Genomic DNA, 19274 nt, shown 5'->3' with positions numbered 1-19274 from the left:
GCTCTTATGGGCTATATCTGGCTGATGACCCGAATCTTAACTAGAGTACCTAACTCAGATACCCTAGGTCCCGGCCGTAGTTAGGTAGGTACCTACATCTTGTTAACACCTTCCAGAGTTCCAGTATATCGGCATGTACCAAGGCTGACCCCGTACCTTCCTAGATCGCTCACCGTGTAGTCTCGGTCATACTTCCCCGGGTTTCCCCAGAATTCCAAGAACAGGAGAGGCAGGCACGTCCCCGGAACCAGCTCCGGAAACTGCTCCTTCCCAGACGAGTAAACTTCAATTTCGAATCAGATCCGGATTGGTACTGGGAAGGAGGGTTTGCAACTAGGGCATCACAAATTCATTCCTACCTGTACTCCTTCTTGCCTTTGATACATCTGGGCTTTCTACCCCTTCTCGTATTCTTTCTCTGCCTCCTTTTTTCTTCACCTTCGCGTCAATCCCTTCTTCTAGCTCATCACCCAATCTCCCTTTACAGTACAGCCGGTTTGTTCTCATAACTTGTTCTTCTTCGTTATCGTTACCATATTCACAACAGCTATGCTGAGCGTGATTCAAAGACCCCGGCACCGTTGATCAGACATCGCCGACGTGGCCTACGCGGGAACACAAAATACACCTTTCTTAGCTTCGTGCAGGGTGTTTCTCGTCTTGCCTCACTGGATCCTATTCCGACTTTCCCTTGGGTAACCTCTTTCTCTGTCAACGACACCTCACTTCTCTCTTCACCTAGCCTCACTCCCTCCTAATCCGTTTATCTCATGCTCATCTTAGACCCATCCGCGAGGCAGAGCAAAGGGCACAGGGGTTTATTGTCTTGTTGAAGCAATACCGCAAGTGTGCGCGCTTCGTCTTCAGGCAGTCTCGGTTTCCATCAAGATAGGGGCCCTTGACCACCAGATCAGCAAGTCACGCCCTCGTCCAAGGCGCTGTGTGATACACCGAGAGATAGTGACTCGGAGGCCCAACTTGAGATCACCGGCCCTTCGTCCAGGAGTACTTTATTCAGATTTGATCTGCTCAACTTGTCCCACAATGTCTTCGGACGACAAGCAAGGACATCCTGCTGTAAGCCTACTGACCTTTTCACATTATAAGTATCGGTATGGGGGAAGTCTGACCGATTACATATAGTTTCAGAGAAATCGATCCATCACCCCGAATCGATCCCTCTTCGTCTCGTTTGGCGAGGCACACCGTAAAATCACAAAGGCCGCGGAAAAAGTATCTGAGGCCACAAGCACGGCTCCCTCGGATGAGGTCGTCCGTTCTGCTACCCCTTGTCCCACCACCACTCCAAGTCCTGATGAAGAAGCTGGCGATCAGGCAAACCCAAGGCCGGTCTCACCGGTGATGTTCGTTCCTCACGGCTCGCCGAGACATAAACACCGGATGGGAGATGACCAAATGCATCTCAATGCTGCTCCCGTTTCAACTAGCGACCCGCTGGCTGCCAATCTGCATCTTCTGGACGATCAAGTCGACGGTGAGACCCTGCCCTTCACTCTGAAGGAACGGCATACTTGCTCGTTCATGCCCAGGCCAGGGATGAATCTTCGAGTTCCTCCGAAACTGAAGTCGCGTGGCCGACAACATTATGACGACCCCGAGAAGCATGAGATCAGGCACTCACGGACTGACCTGGCGCATTCACCACGAGGGGGAGGGACTTCCCATGCTCAATCCGTGGATGGAGCTAGTACCGAGAGCCGGGATCGTCCTGCTTGGAGTCATCCGGCCGGGCTGGCACCGTATCATATCGATAACTTGGCTTTGCCCACAGACGTTGAGACCTCGAGTGTTTATCTTGGCCACCGTCCCTCTCCTGACAACAGTGTTGTTGAAACCGAAGCTAATGGCAATCAGGGAATAGCTCGGACAGTTTCTTCCCCCACTGATGATGGTGTTGCCACAGCTCAGAAGGAAGAGGAAGAGCCCTTCGACCCATTTGCTTTCTTCGACACCGATTCGGACCACTCCATTTCTGACGCACCGCAAGACCCCTTTGAAGATGACTACAAGTATAGTTTTTTGCGTCCAGCTGCCGAGAAAGAGGTGTCGCGTGCGCTGCGGGATGCCACTGATCTCAGCTATCCATCGTCTGCCCAAGTCATGCACGTAGAGGGGACATCCTCATCTCGCCCGCCTGTTCCCTCGTTTGATCCAGCGCGGTTTGCAGAGCAACTGCGGGAGGAGAGGAAAAGGCAAAAAGAAGTCGAGCAAAGGGACAGCAAGCAGGGTGGACGTGCAGAGCGTTTCTATAAGAGCTCGGCAATCCAGTCGGCTTGGAAGACTCCTGACAACGGTATCAGAATCCCTACCTCACCACCTCCCCCGTCGAGCGATACCAGCTCCGCAAGAGCCCCAGAGCATCAGCCCTGGAGTCAAGTAGAACGGAAAGATGACACAGCCACGCCTTCACAACTGCCAGCGCCCTTCTTCAACACCAAGCTCGCAGGTGGGACTGCCGGAGCCCCAGCTGCCACTGAATCAGGCAACGACTGGGTAACAGTCTCCGATGAGCAGAATGTTTCTGCCAAAGCTTCTGCCGGCTCTAGCAGACCCGTGGGAAGAGTGATTAGCGGGAGTAGCATTGCTAACTATTCCGACAATATCTTCCCTCCTTCCAACCACCGGAAGCCAGGCAATAGTCCCACGCGTCTGAACTTTGATGAGCTGGATGCCGCTTGGCGGGAGACACTCGCATATTCTCAACCAGGTGACTGCAATGAGTTCAGGGAAGCTGCTGCTGCCTGCCAACCGCAGCCGTCCCGGGCTGGGGACACTTTCCCTCAAGGTATGTTCTCGCGCGCGACGAGCTATACAGCGCGCGTGAAGTCTCCTTATCCAAAAGTACGCTGTAGTTAACATGCTCCCGCCAGATGGCTTTGTGCGCAGTGAAGTTCATGGCCTTGGCATTTCACAAGTCGGAGGCTTCCTTGATGGCAGCAAGCACGGCAAAGCCCGTAATGACAGTGAAGAGATGGAGTTGCGGCCGATGCCAAAGCACGAGGAAAAGAACAAGCATAAGACAGCCGACGAGCAAAGCAAAGTCCCAGGTTATGCAAGCCCTAGTTCTTGGACCATGGGAGATTCATGGTCTTCGCCCCTGGCGGAGAAGATGGAAGATGAGCGGCTGGCTGCCGAATCCGACCGCTTATCGAAGAAGTATCCTGGTTTGCCTTTTACTCTGCTGCCGCTCCAGGAGGCTGCACGGATTCAGGCCCACAGACGGGCCAGTGGGCTGGAAGATCAGACCGAGTCCGGCAGCTCCGTGTCATACCATCCCATGACCCCTCGGCTTCGGCAGAACACGTCGGACTTGCCGAGCCCACCGACCCCTTCGCACAATCATGGAGGTCTATACTATACCCCTTCGGGATCGACCCTGGTACCTACGCCGCAGTCCCAGCAGGCACTTCCCCGGCCTCGTCCGAGTAAGCGGCCGTACAATATAGCTCACTATAGAAGGCGGAACGTGCTGACACTTTACAGCTTACCTCCCAGAGCGTTCCCACGCCGTGCAGGAAGGATATGGCCGGAATCCTTTTCTGAGCTGTAGCGAGCAGCGCCTGGTTGCTCATAACTTGAGGGTCGACAGCGGACGCAGCTCTGACAGTACTCAACGCGGCCGCTCTTCCATCTCCAGACCCCGTCTGAACACGCGCAGTACCGTTCGCAGATATCATGAAGATACAGACTCCGAGCTTGGGGCCATTGCTGCTCGGTACCGCCACCGAGGCACACGCTCTGTTGCCACACTGTCGGACGCGGCCAGGTACCGGCGAACCCTCTTCTTCCTGCTGACTCTCTTAGTCAACATCCCGCTTCCCTTCTTTGGCATTGCTGTCCTGTTTGGAAAGTTGGATTCTGCCATTTCTTGGTGGACTCATGGCGAGGTCCACGGTCTTGCTCCTCATCATTTGGAATGGGTGCGCATACAGCTTGTGGCAGAGGGCTCCATCTACCTTATGATGACCATCATGCTGGTTGTGGTCTATGTCCAGCACCAGTCGTGAGCTCCTTCCACGTTGGAACCACGGTTTCTTTCTTCCATGATGCTGGGCTCTATTGTTGGGTTCCCAAGCTATCGAAGCTGGACACGCGGGATCTCAATCTGTTGCGCTGTAAGATACATGTACGACATTTCCACAAAAAAAAGAGAAAAAAAGAGACAATTTCGGGGACTTGGTCCATTTCGGGACTTTGACGAAGGAGGTCTGTTTGTATAGATGGTTACGTACCGTATCTGAAACCCAAAACCCCCAAAAACATCAGAAGTTGGGAAATAAAGAAGAATAAAAGAACAATAAATAAAGGGAACTTGGGCAGACAAGGTCAAGATGCATGTTAATGTGACGTTGGTGTAGCAAAGGTCTGAAGGACTTACGGGGCATGTGAGGACTTGGTGAGAAGGGATTGGTTCACACAGAAATTCATACCTACCTAGCCAACAGACGGCGCCCGAATTGCCTTTGGCGATTCCTACATTTGGATGCATGGTAATGATTAGAGAATATTGCTGGACCTATGTACCTAGCGAATATGCGGGCCGCTTCGAGGGAACAGGTAATGCCCATGTGCCTTTTTTTTCTTTTTCTTTTTCTTCAGTTTCATCTGACCCCATTAGTTCAGCATGCTACTACAATTGCCTTCTCAGCCACGCCGCCGAGTCGACGGGCCCTTCCTGGCCCGTGGCGAAGGCGACGGCGATACGCTCGTCGAGGAAGCTGTCTTGACAGCATCGGCGTAGGAAGAGGGTTTCTCCTGGCGCTGCTCCTTGGTCTTGGTCGCGGGCGCATTCCAGTAGTAGAGCATCTGCGCGGCGAGGATCGCGTTGAGGACAAAGCCTGCGATGTAGCCGTACAGGACAAGCTTGTCGTCGACTTCCTGGATGGTGGTGAAGATGCGGGTGAGGGAGCCGAGGAGGTAGTTGAAGACCTAGGCGCAAGTTGGAACGTTAGCACAATCAAGGAAATGAAATAAAATAAAAAGAAGTCGAAGACCAAAAACAAAAGGGCACACATACGGCAAAGGCACTCAGCTGGCCGGTTCCGCCCTCCCGCCAAATGGCGACAATCTGGGGCACCTTGCTCGCGACGCCGAGGGCGCCGGCACCAGCCTGCAGGAGAGCCAAGGTATCCATGCCGACGAGTTCGTCGGAGAAGAGGGCGGTGGCGGCGAAAGCGAGGGCGCCGACAAAGGCGGTGGCCAGGACGCGGCGGCCGTCGAAGCCGAGGACGAGGACGGTGATGATGACGTTCTGTGCGGCGATGAGGGCGGTCTCGCCGTAGGTGCTAAAGGGGAAGCCGCTGCGGGCGCTGTAGGCGAGGGAGACGGCGTAGGCGACGGTCTCGATGACGTAGGAGAGGACGGAGAGGCCGGCGCCCGAGCCCGAGGCGACGAGCTTGGCGATCTGCGGCACCTTGACGACGCTGGCGGCGCCGACGATGCCGAGGCCCAGCGCCTTGGAGACGGCGAGCTTGAGGCAGGCTTCATCGGTTAATGTGATGTCCCGGACGAGCGAGGCGTGGCATTCCTTGCCGAGGAGGGAGAGGGCCAGGTCGTCGACGGGAGCGGGGAGGTTGTTGGTGATGGGTTTGAGGAGCGGACGGAGCGCATTTTGGAGGGCGTCCATGGTTGCCTTTTTCCTTTTTTTTTTCCCCTTCTTTTTCTTGTCTTTTTCCGTTCTTTGCTTTCTTGCACGCCTGCTTTGGCTCAACTAGCTTGAATCCGCTGATAGGAAATGAGGGACTGCGAAGATTTGTCGGAAACTCAAAGATGTCGTGTCGATTTTCAAATGGCTTCGCCAATGGGGAAAATGGAAAATGGAATAAAATAAAATAAAAGGACAATAAAAAAAAGTTGAGGTCACGTCACCGCAATGGAGGGAAAAACTCTGGCCAATCGGATATTTTTGTGTTGAGAGCTACAGTGTGGTGCAAAGAAACCGATGACGCCTGAATTACCGAGTACAAAGTTGCCTCCACTCTCTCCAAGTGGTTCCACCCTCGCGTCGCGTCAACCCGTCTCGCGTTCCTTCCCTCCCGTGCTGCTCGAAAAAAAAAAGGAAAACAAAAAAGAAAAACAAGAAAATCAAAAAAACAAGAGGACATGGGGCAAAGACCAAAAAGCCTCAGAAAACTGTCCAAACGCAACCTCGTCGACTCCGATATGACCCTAGAACACCACCCCCAAGGAATCCAGTGCCTCCCAGTGCCTCTTTGTTCCAATATAGTCCCCCTCCAAAGTCCAGCCACACCCCGTAGACATGAGAAGTTGCCGAGTGCAAAAAAAGAAAATTGCACCTCGATCCCAAATATGCCTTTGCGAGAAATCTGTCGGGAAGGAGGAAGAAAAAATCATTTCGCGGATCGTCGGCGTTTCTTCTGGGACTTATCGAAAGCGGCGACAAGCTCATCGCAATTAGTCAAATTCTTGCGTGGCTCCCAAGTATTGTCCGAGGACTTGTAGCCCTTCCACTTGACGAGATAGTAGTGAACACCATCGTCGCGGTCGATGTACGAGTCCAAAACGGCCTCGACTTCCCATTCCTTGCCCGAAGCCGGAGCGGGTTTCGTCTGTGCCTTTGTCTTGGCCTTGGTATTCGTCGGAGGTTGGGCGGATGAGAGGGAGCCTCTCAGGTTTCGACGGCCTGGTCCTAGTAAATACGTGTCAGTTCTCGTTGTGCGTGAGCTAAGTGACCTGAGAATGAGGGGGTACGAACCGGTAGCCTTGTCGGTGCGACGCCTTTTGGCTGGAGCCTCGTCTTCCGCAGCTTTAGCGGACTTGGGAGGGCGACCGCGTTTCTTGGGAGCGGGTTGCTCAGGCGCCGAAGGAGCAGCGGCGGCATTTTTGGGGGGGCGACCGCGTCTCTTGGGAGCCGGTTCTGGCTGCTCGACGGGAGGGCGGCCGCGTCTCTTGGGAGCCGACTCTGGCTGCTCAACGGGAGCTGCTTCCATCTTGGATGCAGCCTTCGGTGGACGACCTGGACCTCTCTTCTTGGGGGGTTCGGGAATTGGGCTTTCCTCGGCGGCGGCGTCGACGATGCTGAGCGTAGATTCGTCCATGGAGACACTCTGGTCTAGTTCGGCTGAGTGATCGTCCTCCGGATGGTCGAGGTCCTTTGAAGGGCGACGCGCCTCTGAGTCAGCGAGGTCTTCACCAAGGTCTTCTGCTGGCCGGATGTCCTCTGGGCGACCAAGATCCTCTGAAGGAGCACGGTTCTCTGATGAACGAACGTCCTCTAAGTGGCGAAGGTCCTCTCCGAGGTCCTCTGATGGGCGAATGTCCTCTGAGCGACGAAGGTCTTCAGAGCGATCAAAATCGTCAGAGTGACGGCGGTCCTCTCGACGATAGTCCTCTGAGCGACGGCGGTCTTCCGAACGGCGAAGGTCGTCAGAGCGATCGAAATCTTCTGGGCGGCGGTAGTCCTCCGAGCGACGAAGGTCGTCAGAGCGATCGAAATCTTCTGAACGACGACGGTCCTCCGAACGACGATAGTCCTCGGAGCGGCGATAGTCCTCTGAGCGGCGAATATCTTCTGAGCGATCAAAGTCTTCTGAGCGACCGAGGTCCTCTGAGTAATCGAGGTCCCTTGATTGGCGAAGGTCCTCTGAACGACGAATGTCCTCTGAACGATCGAAATCCTCTGAGCGGCGAAGCTCCTCTGGGCGACGAAGGTCCTCTGCGCGGCGAAGCTCCTCTAGGCGACGAATGTCCTCTGAGCGACTAAGGTCCTCTGAGCGGCGGAGGTCCTCTGCGCGGCGAAGCTCCTCTAGGCGACGAATGTCCTCTGCACGACCAAAATCCTCTGAGCGGCGAAGCTCCTCTGGGCGACGAAGGTCTTCTGCGCGGCGGAGCTCCTCTAGACGACGAATGTCCTCTGAGCGACTAAGGTCCTCTGAGCGGCCGAGGTCCTCTGAGCGGCGAAGCTCCTCTAAACGACGAATGTCCTCTGAACGACCAATGTCATCCAAATGATTGGCTTCAGGCCTAGGACTAATCTGATAGTATTGCTGCTCTGCACATACAACTAGTTAGAGTGAAAATTCGTACTTTGTTTTTTTCCTCTCTTGTGGAATTGGAGGGAAGGAAGGAAGTAAAGGATAAAGGAATGAATCACGGCAAGGTGCAGCTTTGTTAAAGAGAGAAAAAAAAGAAAAAAGGTCTCCGCCTGGCGGCCTGGCGACTAAGTAAAGTGAGTTCCTACCTTCTCTGCCGTTAGGGCCTGCAGTCAGAGACTCGGCGGCACCGCTTGCCCCGAGACCAAACAAATCTGACGTGACGAGAGGGAAAGAATCCAAGTCATTCTCAGTCTGGTCCTGACCCATGCTGATATCACCAAGGATACTGTGATTGATGGTTAATGATTGATGAACAAAGCTGTGATGGAGCGCAAAGAATGCTCACGGGCTTGTTGTGGGTGAAGACGGTCGCATTATGAGCTCCTCCTTGCTCGTTTCGACCTCGCGACCGATGAACACGGCCTGGTACGACATGGCGCGACGCCTTATGACGAGACTGCTAGATGCTGGCTTTGTTGGCGATCACAACAATGAGTTGCAGCAGGAAGGAGAACGCGTTGCGCACATTCAAAAAGTAGAAGCTGTTCTTTTTCGCGATACCTGGATGGTTGTTGGTGGCAGGTTGGAAGGCCAATTCGTCGAAATGTCCCTTAGCTGCTGATGGGGGAATCGCATAAATCGATTCGTCAGGATATTTTCTGGATAGCTTATCCTGGGGGGGACCCGCGTCGAGATAAAAAGGGATCAAAACAAAAAAAAACTGATTACGCGACAGTGTCCGGTTCTTGTTAAGAGAATTATTAAGAGGGTGGCCTAGTTCTGGGGTAGATGCCTGATCCTTGTTGGAAATTAAATGAGGACTGTCCATAGAAGTACCTAGGTACCCTATAACGTCACGTTCAAGCTTCCCAGCCCCCCGTTTTTTTTGCCCCCCTTATCTTATCAGTGGCGCCACTTTACGACAACCTCGGCGATTTTACGTGTAGGAAGAATCCGTCGACCTGCCTAGCAATTATTCCACCCACTTCGTACAAAGTACTTCGTAGGCATTTTAACGACCGCGATAAATACACACGGTGATATTTCATGTTCATGACATAGGCAGTCTGCGCTACTTGGCTACTTGCGGTTGATATTACTCATTCATAAACGGTTTTTTCTATCTTCATGGTGACGGCCCATGTATAGACACTGATGGCCTTGAGATGAAATTCCTGAATACAGAGTGAGGGCATCCCTCCACACAGCACCGAAATCCAAGGTTGATACAAGACACCAGTTGTGGTCAATTGGTTCCAACACAGCTATGGTATTGCCTAGTCTGAATCAACTTCCGTCACCCGATCCTCGCCCAGTTCGTGGAAGCGACCAGATCGCATAGCCTGTTCCACCGGGTTCTGGACGTCCATAATCCCAGTTTGCTTCAGCCTAAAGCCGACAGTTAGCTTCACGACCCCATTATACCGTACCGTACCACTGGGGGCCCGACTTACCTCTCGAAAAGTACAAACAGCCTTTCGGCCTCCCTGAGCTTTTCTTCTTCCGTCATCGGCGGCATATCTGGGGTCGATTCTTCATCAAGGAACTGGCCCGTGACGGGGTTGACAGGCCTGCTTGTGGTGCTGTTGGACGTGCTGGCGACGTTCTCCGGCGTAGCAATGTTGTGCTTCGCCAGGAAGCCCGAGGCGTAGCCGAACCCGACATTGTCCACAAACTTGGTCGCGTCCTTGTCGGAAAACTCGAACAAGAGGTTGGATATTACCTCTCCTAGCTGGGGCGTCATGGGGCTGTTCGAGTTCCGCAGGAGCTTGGAGCCGAGCGATGCACCGCGGCCTAGGACTTCCTTCCGGTCTTCCTCTTGTGGAAGGAGCCGAGTCCGCAGATGCTTCTTCACCTCGTCGTTTGCCGCCGAATGCAGCGCCTGCAGGACGCCGATGAGTGGCGGTAGATTCTGCTCCAGGTACGTCTCCGTATATTCCTTTGTCTCGAGAGACAGCTCGAGGAGCCGAATCAACCTTTCTGCAACGCGAGCAGGTGCTTTGTTGGGAGAGTCGGGGAAGAGAGACGGTCGAACTTGCTCAGCCCGTAGGTCCAGGTTGAGCAGTGCGTTGATCAAAGGAGAGAAGGGAGGATCCAGGGGCCTATTCGAGGGAATCTCTTGCTTCCAGAGCAGAGAAACAATGTGTGGAACCGATGAGGTGAATAAAGACGCCTGTGTGGGGGAGAGGTGCGTGACGTTGAAGAGAAGCCGCAGGGTTTCGTTCAGAGCCATGTCCTGCATCGGATGTGCTGGTTCGGATGATTCGCGTTTGTCCATGACTTCAACGTGGCGGTTCAAGTTCGCCGCAATCGCACCGGCCATATCATTCTCTTCTATCACGGTAGAGAGGTCCAGTTGGGCGTAAGTGACCAGGAGAAGTACTCTCGCTAGGAGGAACGAATCATCCCAGTCCTTGGGACCCTCCTCACACAACTGCTTGCATGCTATCCCAGGGAACGCAAGGTCAACCACTATTTGCCGCGTGTTGGGCTTCAAGAGCATAGAGTTGGCGAGCACGCGCAGGGCGCCCCGCGCAACCGTCCTTGACCGGCTTTCAAATGCGAGTCTTGCTAGAGATTTGATACCCTGGATCGAGTCAACACCTTACGCCATGTCCCAAGTTTGATGTCTGACAGACGGAACGACCCGGGACGGCCGATCAAAGTAGAACTCACATCTTGGGTAAAAATAGGGTCTGCATCTTTAGGGTCTCTTCCGTAGAGCTTTAGTTGCTCTAGAGAAGCCTCAAGTTCTAAATCTGCCGTTACTCGCGGGGTGCTTGCCAGAGACGACGTGTGGGAGAATGAACACTCACCTGTTTGAGACACAGTTTGGTTCTCGAGGCCGCTTTGGACCTTTTCCATCAACTGGGTAACAGCTCGGAGTTTCGCTGCACATATACTGTCAGTCAACTGACCGATTAAGGCAATACAAAATACTCATTGTGACTTGCCTGGGCCGGACGCCCCAGCGGCTATTACTGTTGTCATGGCGTCTTCGAGCCGAAATTCAAATGTAATAAGAGGAGATACAGGTCCGTCTTCTTACTCAGTATATATTGTACTGGTCCACTGGCCTGGGTTCTTGATGCTAAGCCATGAGAACCGAACCACGCTTTCTAAGACCGCAGTACCAATACGGAGTACATACGCTGTACCTCGGTGTGGGGTCTCGATTTCGGGGAGGGGTTATGTGGCTAATTTAGATCCCACCCGTCGTGGCTTGACGTTCGGTACAGTGTAAGTTGCTGGAAACGGCGGACTTCGCACTATCAGCACAGAGTAAAAGGCCCAATGACCATACAAAGTAGCTGTTCCTCCCCAGCCACCGGGGAAGCTCGATAACCCCCTGTCAATTCTGCACGGTATGCACGGGCCACTCCGTTAATGACTTTCGCGTGTTGGAATCGCGTCTTGGACGTGAACCCGTGGCCGCGTTTAAAGCATCCAGGACCCATCTGAATATATTTCCTATGTACCTACCTACGTTACTGCATAACTCTCTGCCTAAGGCGTAGCTGAACACATTTCTTCAAGTCCTCCTTCTAGACTGGCCTCCACCTACCTATACTAGCTCCTCCTTTTTCTTCCTCTATCACCAAGACTTACACGTCTGTTGGCGTCTGTGTTACCTGAAAACCTCTCTCAATCCCAATTTTTCTTTCGCGGTCGATTCTCAACACCACGGAGCACCTCATGTGCCAGGCAGCCTGACCGTGAGCTACACTGGCGTCCAGGCGAACGCCATCGTCGTTCCCCTTCCTCCCCCTCCCACCACCGTCCTCACTACCTACAATCATGGGCTCGACCGACCTTGCCCCGACTCTTTTCCAGTCCCTACCGGCTCGCCCCCCTACGCCACCGCGGGAAGCACACCATAAACCGGAACCTCTCGTCAATGCAAAGTCTATCCTGTCCCGACCGACCACCACGACTCTGGCCGTGAACCGCAGCCTGAATACGCCACCGAACGTCCACACCCCCAACTCCTCTACCGTCAACTCCGGGAACCTAAGCACCAGCAGGACAGGGAAACGAGTTGGCTTCTCTGCCAGGGCCGAGTACAAGGACGCACCTTCTTACTCGGAAGCCCGGCGATCTAAGAGATCGTCCCCTCCGTCCGCATCGCAACCGAAGCCCGTGAAGGGCATCCTCAAACCCTCGGCCTCACCAAGACACCTAGACTCGTCCCTACGACCGGATAGCAATGAACCGTTACAACCTGTCAGTATATCGGACATGCTCGAATCGACCGTCAAGCAGCTGGCCGGGGCCGACCGAGACTCAAAGCTCGACGCCTATACCATGATCGTGCGGGCGCTGCGGGCGTCCAACAACCTCCCAGACCGCATCGCTCTTCAGGGCAAGATGGGGCTCTTCGTCCAGTTCATCCAACGCGATATCGTCGCCAAAAACCCCACCGGCGCCCTCGACACCACCCTGATCAACAAAGCCCTGGCGCTCCTCGACACCTTCCTCTTCTTCCCCGCCATCGCATCCACAATACCCAGCGACTTTGGCATATTCATACTGGATCACTTCATTCGGTCACTCGAGGAACAATCGACCCCGAAAGACGTGACTCGACGTTTGATGCACATCGTGGCTATCCAGGACTTCTCTCCGAGGGCCATTACGTCCGACAGGGTTCGGAGGCTCGTCAATGCACTACATGACATGGACGGTCCTCTACGGGGCAAAAGCACCGTCGTCGGCCGCTTGAGGATCTACCGTCGCCTGATGACACAGGCGAGACCGCACATGTCCACGCACACCGATTGGCTGAATGATGTCTTCACCGACATGCTGAGCAACGTGAGGGATATCCGGGACTCCGCTATCCGGCTCGGATCCGATGCCGCTTTCATCTTCGGCAAGGAGAAGGTGCTATCACGCAAAGTCATGGAACTCTTGGAGACGTCTATCGAGGAGATGACGTACATCGAGTGGTACCATGACCAGCTCTACAAGATGGCCAAGAGTCCTGAGAAGGCAGTCGTCCCCAGGATATGGAGCGTCGTCGTCCTATTGCTCCGACGGCCTCTCGACCGTTGGCGCTTCTCAAATCGCTGGCTCCATCTGCTCCAGATCTGCTTCAACTCGAGCGACACGCAGTGTAACAAGGAGGCCAATTTCGCCTGGAATCGCTTCGTTTACACCACCAACCTGGACGAGCCGAGTTTCAACAAGAGGTTCTCGACCCTTTACACGCCGCTCGCTAGTCAGCTGAGCAAGCCGAATATTCCGGACCAGAAGCGCGAAGTCGTCCTCGGCGGCCTTTGCAACCTGTACTACTACGCCTTCAAGCCCAGCACCAACTCGGCCCATTTTGACGCCTACTGGGACATCAGCGTGAAACCGCTCACGGGATCTCTCGTACCCTCTAAGAAGGGGCCAGAGGCCGTGGCCGAGCACCTCCAGCGCGCGACATGCATCCTGACCAGCCTGCTGGATTCTTCGACCCCTAGGATTTGGAAAGACGAACGGATCAGAGAGAGCCCCGTGGCCAAGCCAGAAGAACTACCCGCCATTGACCCCAAATGGATCCGGCGCAATGCGTCAAGGGTCTTCCACGTCATAAGCCCCATCCTCGAGACGCAATTCTGCGATTTGTCCGACAAGACGAGCCTCACCCACACTCTCTGGCTGACCCTGGTCAAGTCTGTGGTGCTTGCTGCATCCAAGGAGATCAAAGTTTCCGTTGACACCGCAACATTCATCTCCGAGATGCTCAACTTTCTCCTAAAGCAGTGGCAGACGGGCACGCCGGAGACGGCGGAGGGCCCGGAGAAGGCTCGTCAGTTCCTGCGTAGCACACAAGACCTGATCCTAACGGCCGTCGAGGCCCTCGGCCTTCTACCCTGGACCGAGAAGATGATCTCTCTCGGCAGGTTGAGCCACTTCGCCCCCGTGGCGACCCCGTCTCACAGGCCAGGGAAGAACCTGGGCGATGTTCGAACGCCGCTACAGCACCTTTTCGGTCTGCTCCTACGACTCCCTCCTGGTATTCCGGATGACGATGATTATCTCGATTTCATCCGGTCTGTCTTCTCTCCCTTCTTTGCAGCACAAAGGTCCGCCAAAGCGCGGTCCGACCTGGCCATGGAAATGCTCCAGACAGTTCCCAACTGGACTCCGCCTGTGTCTAGTCACCCGTACGGGCCTTGGGTTTTTGCATCCGAGAACCTGATTGCTGGTATGAGCGCATCGCAATTCAGCGCCCAGACGACTAGTTCCAGCGGGGATACGGTCCTCGGCCATGAATATCGTGCTGTCATCAGGTTGCTCGAGCGAGGATGGAAGGAGACCCCGAATCTTCCCCTGGAGCATTGGCTTTCGCTTCATGCGGCTCTTGCCAGCCGTGCCGTTGACGAGGTTGGTGAGCCCGGCCGCGCGATTGGGGTGACCGAACCGATTGCCAAGATGATCAGGGACGCACTTCCAGCCGAACAGCCAACGGTCGTATCGACAAGATTGCTTCAGGTCGCCACGGAACTGCTCTCGACAGCCACTCACCCGCAGGACCGTCATGTCTTGGAGGCTGCCCGGCGCCGCTTGTGGGGGACAGCAGTGACGGGCTCGAGGACTGCATCCTTTGATCCGTACGACCACCTCTACAAGCTCATCAACGACATTCTCCTTCGTCTGTATGAGCTTGACCAAAGTGATGACGTCGGCAAGTCTGCGACTCCGTTGTTCAGCGAGATTGCCAGGTTCCTTTCCCGATGCAATCCGCAGCTCGTTCCCAAATCGATTAAGAATCTTGAGAGCGGCATATCGGCCTGGATCCAAGACAAGCGGGGCATCTTAAGCGGTCGCCGCGACGCCACGCGCGCTGAAGCTGTGAGTATTACCTTTGCAGCTTACTGGTTTTGATGAAATTCGTTGTGCTAACTGATGGGTGTCTCTAGGTCAAGACGATTTGGGCCGCCGCGTGCGCAATCATCCTGGAGGGCGAGAAGCCTCAGTTGGAGAATTACGAGCAGCTGCTCTGTGCCGCCTTTGAGAGCGGGCACAGGCAGATTGTCAACATGACGGCCGAAACCTGGAATCGCGTTTTCGAAAACACAACCGACTTGCAGTATCCCAAACAGCTCAAGGCAGTCCTGCTCTCGTCTCAGACGCTTGTCGACCTTGTTCTTCCCGGCCTGGGAACAGCGAAGGCCCCGTCCGATGTTCCTCCTCGCTCCTTTGTGGACTCACAGGACGATCTTGGAGTGGCCAGCCTCAACTCCTACTCGCTTCGAAGTAGGGCGCCTCTTTCTCTCGCGTCTCGGCGCTCTCCGTCTCCCGCTGTCAGTTTGTCGTTTCCCGCGAAACGTCAGCTTGACGGTACGCCAAAGAAGAGGACCCGCGGGACGGCCCGTAGCACCCCGACGAGCCGGCCGAGGCATGACGACTCGCAGTTGCACTTCGTCGCCATCGAATCGCCAGCATCTATCGACAACCAAGAGTCGCAGGTACTTACCGAGCGGCAGAAGGAGGTCCGGGAAAGGCAAAAGGATACGGCGGCTCTCTTTACAGAACTGAGATCCAGCGCAAGACCGTCATCGAGGCAGTCGGGCCGCCGCCGGTCTCTCAGGTCATCAGCCGCGAACGGAGAACATGCGCCTGGGGAGAAAAATAAGGAGGGGACTCCTGAGAGGCGTACAGACTATGAGGATTACGTCGTCAATTCGACTCCCACGCCTCGTCGTTTTCACCAGCCTCTGGCCATTGACATGGACGACCATGACATGACGGATCCGCCTTCTTCCCCCCCGGAGCCCCGACCCTTCCCTCTCCTACCGGAGATCCAGTCCCGGTCGAGCAGCCGTGGAGAGATTCACGATGACTGGCCTCTTAGTTCGTCGCCCGCTTCTGCCTCTCCTATCCTCGGCCATGCCGATGCTGCCGATATACAACCTGGCGATATCTCAATCGACAACGAAGACCAAGACGGGTCGAAACGAACTTCCCAAGAGTCGGTGTCTGCGGTTGACGACTCTTTCCGGATGGAGGTCGTACCCTCCAGTGCTCCTTCTGAGCATGTCCCTGCGGCGCATACATCTGTTCCGAAGATCCATGAGACCCCAGCGACGCCGCCGCCCGGCCATGTTGAAGCCCCTCAAGAGGAACTCAGATCAGAAGCGGAGGATTTTGTCGACGCATTGACCAGCCCCCGGCCGTCATCACCCATCCGCTCGCATTCTGCTGTTCAGACGGCAGGCCAGCAGGGTAGCCAGAACGGAGAAGCGTCGTTCGTCATGAGTGACGGTGATGAACGCAGCATGCTGAGGCTCATCGTCGAGTTGGATTCTCGTAGCTGCCCGCTTCCCCTGAGCCAACATCCCCCCATATCACCCGAACGACCAGCCGAGAAGAACGGAACGGTGCTCGATTGCATTACCGTAGCAACACCCGACGAGAAGACACGCGGCGAAAAGCTGCGGTCCCGCAAGTCGCGATCGCCCGCCATGGCGCCGCCACCGGCCCCTGAACCAGCGGAGTCGCCCTCGCGCGAGAAATCGGAGAGGAAGAAACGAAGGAGAATCTCGTCCAAGCCTGAATCGCATCGCAAGAAGCGCAAGTCTGCCGCCACCACCCCTACCGAAGACGCGGAGCAGGTTCACGACAGCCAGTCATCAGCCATGACGGACGCCCGCTCTTCTTCTTCTTCGCAACGCGACATCGGGTCGGCCGAAGGAGCGTCGACGCCGACGACGCGCAGCGCCAAGCGCCGGAAATCCAGCGAGGAGAAGGACACGGATACAGAATTGGAGTCGCAGCTCGTGGCGGAGCAACAGGCCGCCGGCCGCTCGCAGTCGCAGCAAGCGGAGGTCGCCGAGCCCACCGCCGGACCATCGGTGGACGTGGAGATGGACACGGCCGACTTGCCCCATGGTCAGGCCCAAGCGTCCCACGGAGCCGGCGAGGAAGCCATCAACGCAATCACGCCGGCCACGGCTGAGAAGCCCTCGACGCCGGCGACCCAGGACGACATTCCCATGCTCACTTCTCTTTCGGGCATCCTGGCCCAGCTGCAGTCGGCGGCCTTGTCCCGCGACGAGGTACACAAGATGGAGGATGTCCTCATGGATATCAAGCGCGAGCTTTACGAAGCTGAGAGAAGAGGACGGAGCTGAAGGGGCTCTTCTTGGAATGTTTTGCCCCCGATTTGCAGTGGGAGAAAACCGAAGACATGCAAAAATCCGGCCGCAGGACGACACGACACACTATGACATTCGCACAAAGTTCTTTTGCATATATTATATGATCAAACACACTATGCCGCTCTATTGAAATACGCATAGAAAGCACATGGACCAGGCGAAGTGGAGTTATGGAGGACATGGGAGCATCGCATCATTGATCGGCCGGCGTACGGGAGCATAGCATGTATTATATACCATGATGAAAGGCGTTGGGAGGTTCATTCACAACATGTTCATGAGACATTATTCTTCTTGCTTTGTTTTTTCTTTTCTTTTTTGGTTTGAGGAATGACACCGCTTTATAGTCATAGCAGATTGGATGGTTTAGGTTAGGTCCGAAATGGAGCAAGGTATGATGAATGCTTATTCGCGCACTCGTATGAGAGTTTCAATCCCCGTCCCTACAATCTTGAAGCGAGCCGGGCTCTACAAAGGGCCGGGGGTGATGACCTGAGCGGCTTGGAAAGCGTCGCCGGCGTCTAGGCGCTGCCATCCGTTGACGGCGCCGGCCTCGACGCAGATCATGTTGCGCCAGCCGTCCTTGGGAGCGAAGTCGGCCATGGAGTTGGCCTTGGCTTCGTGGGGGTTCCAAATGACGACATCGTCTAGGTTGTCTCGGACGACGCTGTAAACGGCTTGACCAGAAGCGTCGGCCACGACGATGGGGACCTTGGGCCCGCCGGCGGGGGTGTAGACCCTGTCTGTTTCTGATGAGATGGTGACGGGACCGTCTTGGGTCTTGGATGTCAAGTTGTCGACCTTGTCGACGTAGGGAGAGTTCTCGAGGTTCTTGATTTGGAGGGAAGTGATGTCCTATTCGGAGTGACGAACAAAGAAGTCAATACTGTTCTTTTCCTTTGACAAGGGTGGAGGGAGCTACCTTGACGCGTAGATATGTATGCATTAGAGTCTGGAACTCAAAGGGCTCATCGCCCTCGTTGGTGATGACAAGAGAGGTGGAAAGAGAGTTGCGCTCGAGGGTGACGCTGTAAATGATGCCAAACTTGTGGTTCCATTGGCTCTTGAGATTGTCGTCGAGGTTTTCGGAGGAGAGGCCAAAATCGAGCTTGACGCTGTCGGAGGCAGCTTCGGACGTAGACTTGCCGAGGAACTCCCATCGGGTTATGCGGGCGAGGCCGTGCTGGGGCAGCTGGGCTACGGCTGGGCGGTCGGGGGCGGTGCCAAAGACCTGGGGGTAGTGTCCGTTCAGCTTGTTGTTCCTTGGCTGTAGTAGAGGGATATGAAAGGAAGGGGACGAAACGTACGGGGAAAACGAGAGGGATGCCGCCGCGAACGGCCTTGCTGCCGTCGAGGACGGACGCCTCGCTGAGCCAAAGTCGTTCTTCGCCGGTCGAGTCCTTCCAGCTGATGACGGTGGCGCCGTGGAGGAGCACTTCGATGCTTTCGCCGGTGGGGAGGACGGCCGAGACGCGCGAGTTGTTGTGGGAGATGGTGACCTGAGCCTGGGGAGGGAGGCCCGGCGTCGAGACCAAGGCCGAAGGCTTGTTAGGACGGTCGACCATGGCGGGCGATGCGAGTCGGCGGATGAGGTTGGGAGTAGGTGAAGTGGTGGGTGAAGCCGAGAGGGGAGATGTGCTTCTTGCTGTGCTTTCGTGTATTCCCTGGGAGCTTGGATCGAATCACTTGGCGGGCGAGTGAAGCGGGTAAGGTAGTGGACGGAATGAATGACGAGGAGCAGGTCAATGGTGAGGACACTGAGCGGAGTCTGAAGGAGATGTCGATGGTGGTGAGTAAGGCGGCTTAGGTAGGTACGTAGCTGTACTTGTTGATGGGTGATGTTGTCCCCTTTTTCGGTCGGGGAAGGAGGGGTAGAGGAGGTTGGAAAGGGCGACTGGAGCACCTACGAAGTACGAAGTACACTTGATGGCAGCCCTGAAAGCGGGGGCGGGGTAATGTCTGAGAGTACGGGGCCGTCGACAGACAGGTACACAATGCGTACATGTACTCTACAACGAGGTTTTCACGACAGAACGGCTAGGGTCAA

The 19274-nt window shown here is 55.3% G+C and overlaps 7 protein-coding genes across 7 annotated transcripts; 1 reads left to right on the top strand and 6 right to left on the bottom strand.

Annotated features, from left to right (window-relative positions):
* Positions 1 to 3355: 3355 nt before the first annotated feature.
* Positions 3356 to 4154, bottom strand: ACRALDRAFT_2059743 (uncharacterized protein). Its single transcript, XM_071021897.1, has one exon. The coding sequence runs from the start codon at positions 3696 to 3698 to the stop codon at positions 3405 to 3407; it is 294 nt and encodes a 97-aa protein (XP_070873990.1). The 5' UTR covers positions 3699 to 4154; the 3' UTR covers positions 3356 to 3404.
* ACRALDRAFT_211637 (uncharacterized protein) lies at positions 4078 to 4589 on the bottom strand (the record flags this gene model as incomplete). The annotated part of the gene is made up of 5 exons (XM_071023747.1): positions 4078 to 4134; positions 4186 to 4213; positions 4344 to 4413; positions 4465 to 4494; positions 4538 to 4589. The coding sequence occupies 5 exons, from the start codon at positions 4587 to 4589 to the stop codon at positions 4078 to 4080; spliced, it is 237 nt and encodes a 78-aa protein (XP_070873989.1).
* ACRALDRAFT_1043673 (uncharacterized protein) lies at positions 4468 to 5817 on the bottom strand. Its single transcript, XM_071015318.1, has 2 exons — positions 5039 to 5817; positions 4468 to 4950 (listed from the first exon to the last, which is right to left on the bottom strand). Exons 1-2 carry the CDS (start codon positions 5645 to 5647, stop codon positions 4666 to 4668), a joined length of 894 nt encoding a protein of 297 aa, XP_070873988.1. The 5' UTR covers positions 5648 to 5817; the 3' UTR covers positions 4468 to 4665.
* Positions 5818 to 5878: 61 nt separating this feature from the next.
* On the bottom strand, positions 5879 to 8753 carry ACRALDRAFT_2035632 (uncharacterized protein). Its single transcript, XM_071020780.1, has 5 exons — positions 8422 to 8753; positions 8222 to 8361; positions 7976 to 8032; positions 6737 to 7813; positions 5879 to 6670 (listed from the first exon to the last, which is right to left on the bottom strand). Exons 1-5 carry the CDS (start codon positions 8508 to 8510, stop codon positions 6372 to 6374), a joined length of 1662 nt encoding a protein of 553 aa, XP_070873987.1. The 5' UTR covers positions 8511 to 8753; the 3' UTR covers positions 5879 to 6371.
* A 379-nt stretch (positions 8754 to 9132) lies between these two features.
* On the bottom strand, positions 9133 to 11136 carry ACRALDRAFT_2137685 (uncharacterized protein). The gene is made up of 5 exons (XM_071024135.1): positions 11030 to 11136; positions 10892 to 10966; positions 10752 to 10828; positions 9530 to 10662; positions 9133 to 9464 (listed from the first exon to the last, which is right to left on the bottom strand). The coding sequence occupies exons 1-5, from the start codon at positions 11064 to 11066 to the stop codon at positions 9353 to 9355; spliced, it is 1434 nt and encodes a 477-aa protein (XP_070873986.1). The 5' UTR covers positions 11067 to 11136; the 3' UTR covers positions 9133 to 9352.
* A 1178-nt stretch (positions 11137 to 12314) lies between these two features.
* ACRALDRAFT_1051440 (uncharacterized protein) lies at positions 12315 to 17200 on the top strand (the record flags this gene model as incomplete). The annotated part of the gene is made up of 3 exons (XM_071015690.1): positions 12315 to 14918; positions 14987 to 15722; positions 16179 to 17200. The coding sequence occupies 3 exons, from the start codon at positions 12315 to 12317 to the stop codon at positions 17198 to 17200; spliced, it is 4362 nt and encodes a 1453-aa protein (XP_070873985.1).
* Positions 17201 to 17695: 495 nt separating this feature from the next.
* On the bottom strand, positions 17696 to 18792 carry ACRALDRAFT_2042784 (uncharacterized protein; the record flags this gene model as incomplete). Its single annotated transcript, XM_071021286.1, has 3 exons — positions 17696 to 18082; positions 18150 to 18458; positions 18535 to 18792. 3 exons carry the CDS (start codon positions 18790 to 18792, stop codon positions 17696 to 17698), a joined length of 954 nt encoding a protein of 317 aa, XP_070873984.1.
* Positions 18793 to 19274: the final 482 nt, after the last annotated feature.

This window comes from Sodiomyces alcalophilus (assembly GCF_042370955.1).
Source record: "Sodiomyces alcalophilus JCM 7366 unplaced genomic scaffold ACRALscaffold_5, whole genome shotgun sequence".
Classification (NCBI taxonomy): domain Eukaryota; kingdom Fungi; phylum Ascomycota; class Sordariomycetes; order Glomerellales; family Plectosphaerellaceae; genus Sodiomyces; species Sodiomyces alcalophilus.
The sequence above is the reverse complement of the archived record's forward strand: the minus strand, read 5'-3'. Positions and strand labels throughout refer to the sequence as shown.

Excerpts from the sequence above, each read along its gene's own strand:
- ACRALDRAFT_2059743 (XM_071021897.1), bottom strand. The coding sequence starts at position 3,698 with ATGATATCTGCGAACGGTACTGCGCGTGTTCAGACGGGGTCTGGAGAT.
- ACRALDRAFT_1043673 (XM_071015318.1), bottom strand. The coding sequence starts at position 5,647 with ATGGACGCCCTCCAAAATGCGCTCCGTCCGCTCCTCAAACCCATCACC. Across the intron at positions 4,951-5,038 it reads GCCAGCTGAGTGCCTTTGCC|GTCTTCAACTACCTCCTCGG; the intron begins GTATGTGTGCCC and ends ACTTGCGCCTAG.
- ACRALDRAFT_2035632 (XM_071020780.1), bottom strand. The coding sequence starts at position 8,510 with ATGTCGTACCAGGCCGTGTTCATCGGTCGCGAGGTCGAAACGAGCAAG. Across the intron at positions 8,362-8,421 it reads TCTTCACCCACAACAAGCCC|TATCCTTGGTGATATCAGCA; the intron begins GTGAGCATTCTT and ends CATCAATCACAG. Across the intron at positions 6,671-6,736 it reads TCGCACCGACAAGGCTACCG|GACCAGGCCGTCGAAACCTG; the intron begins GTTCGTACCCCC and ends CGTATTTACTAG.
- ACRALDRAFT_2137685 (XM_071024135.1), bottom strand. The coding sequence starts at position 11,066 with ATGACAACAGTAATAGCCGCTGGGGCGTCCGGCCCAG. Across the intron at positions 10,663-10,751 it reads ACCCTATTTTTACCCAAGAT|GGTATCAAATCTCTAGCAAG; the intron begins GTGAGTTCTACT and ends GACTCGATCCAG. Across the intron at positions 9,465-9,529 it reads CTGTTTGTACTTTTCGAGAG|GCTGAAGCAAACTGGGATTA; the intron begins GTAAGTCGGGCC and ends TGTCGGCTTTAG.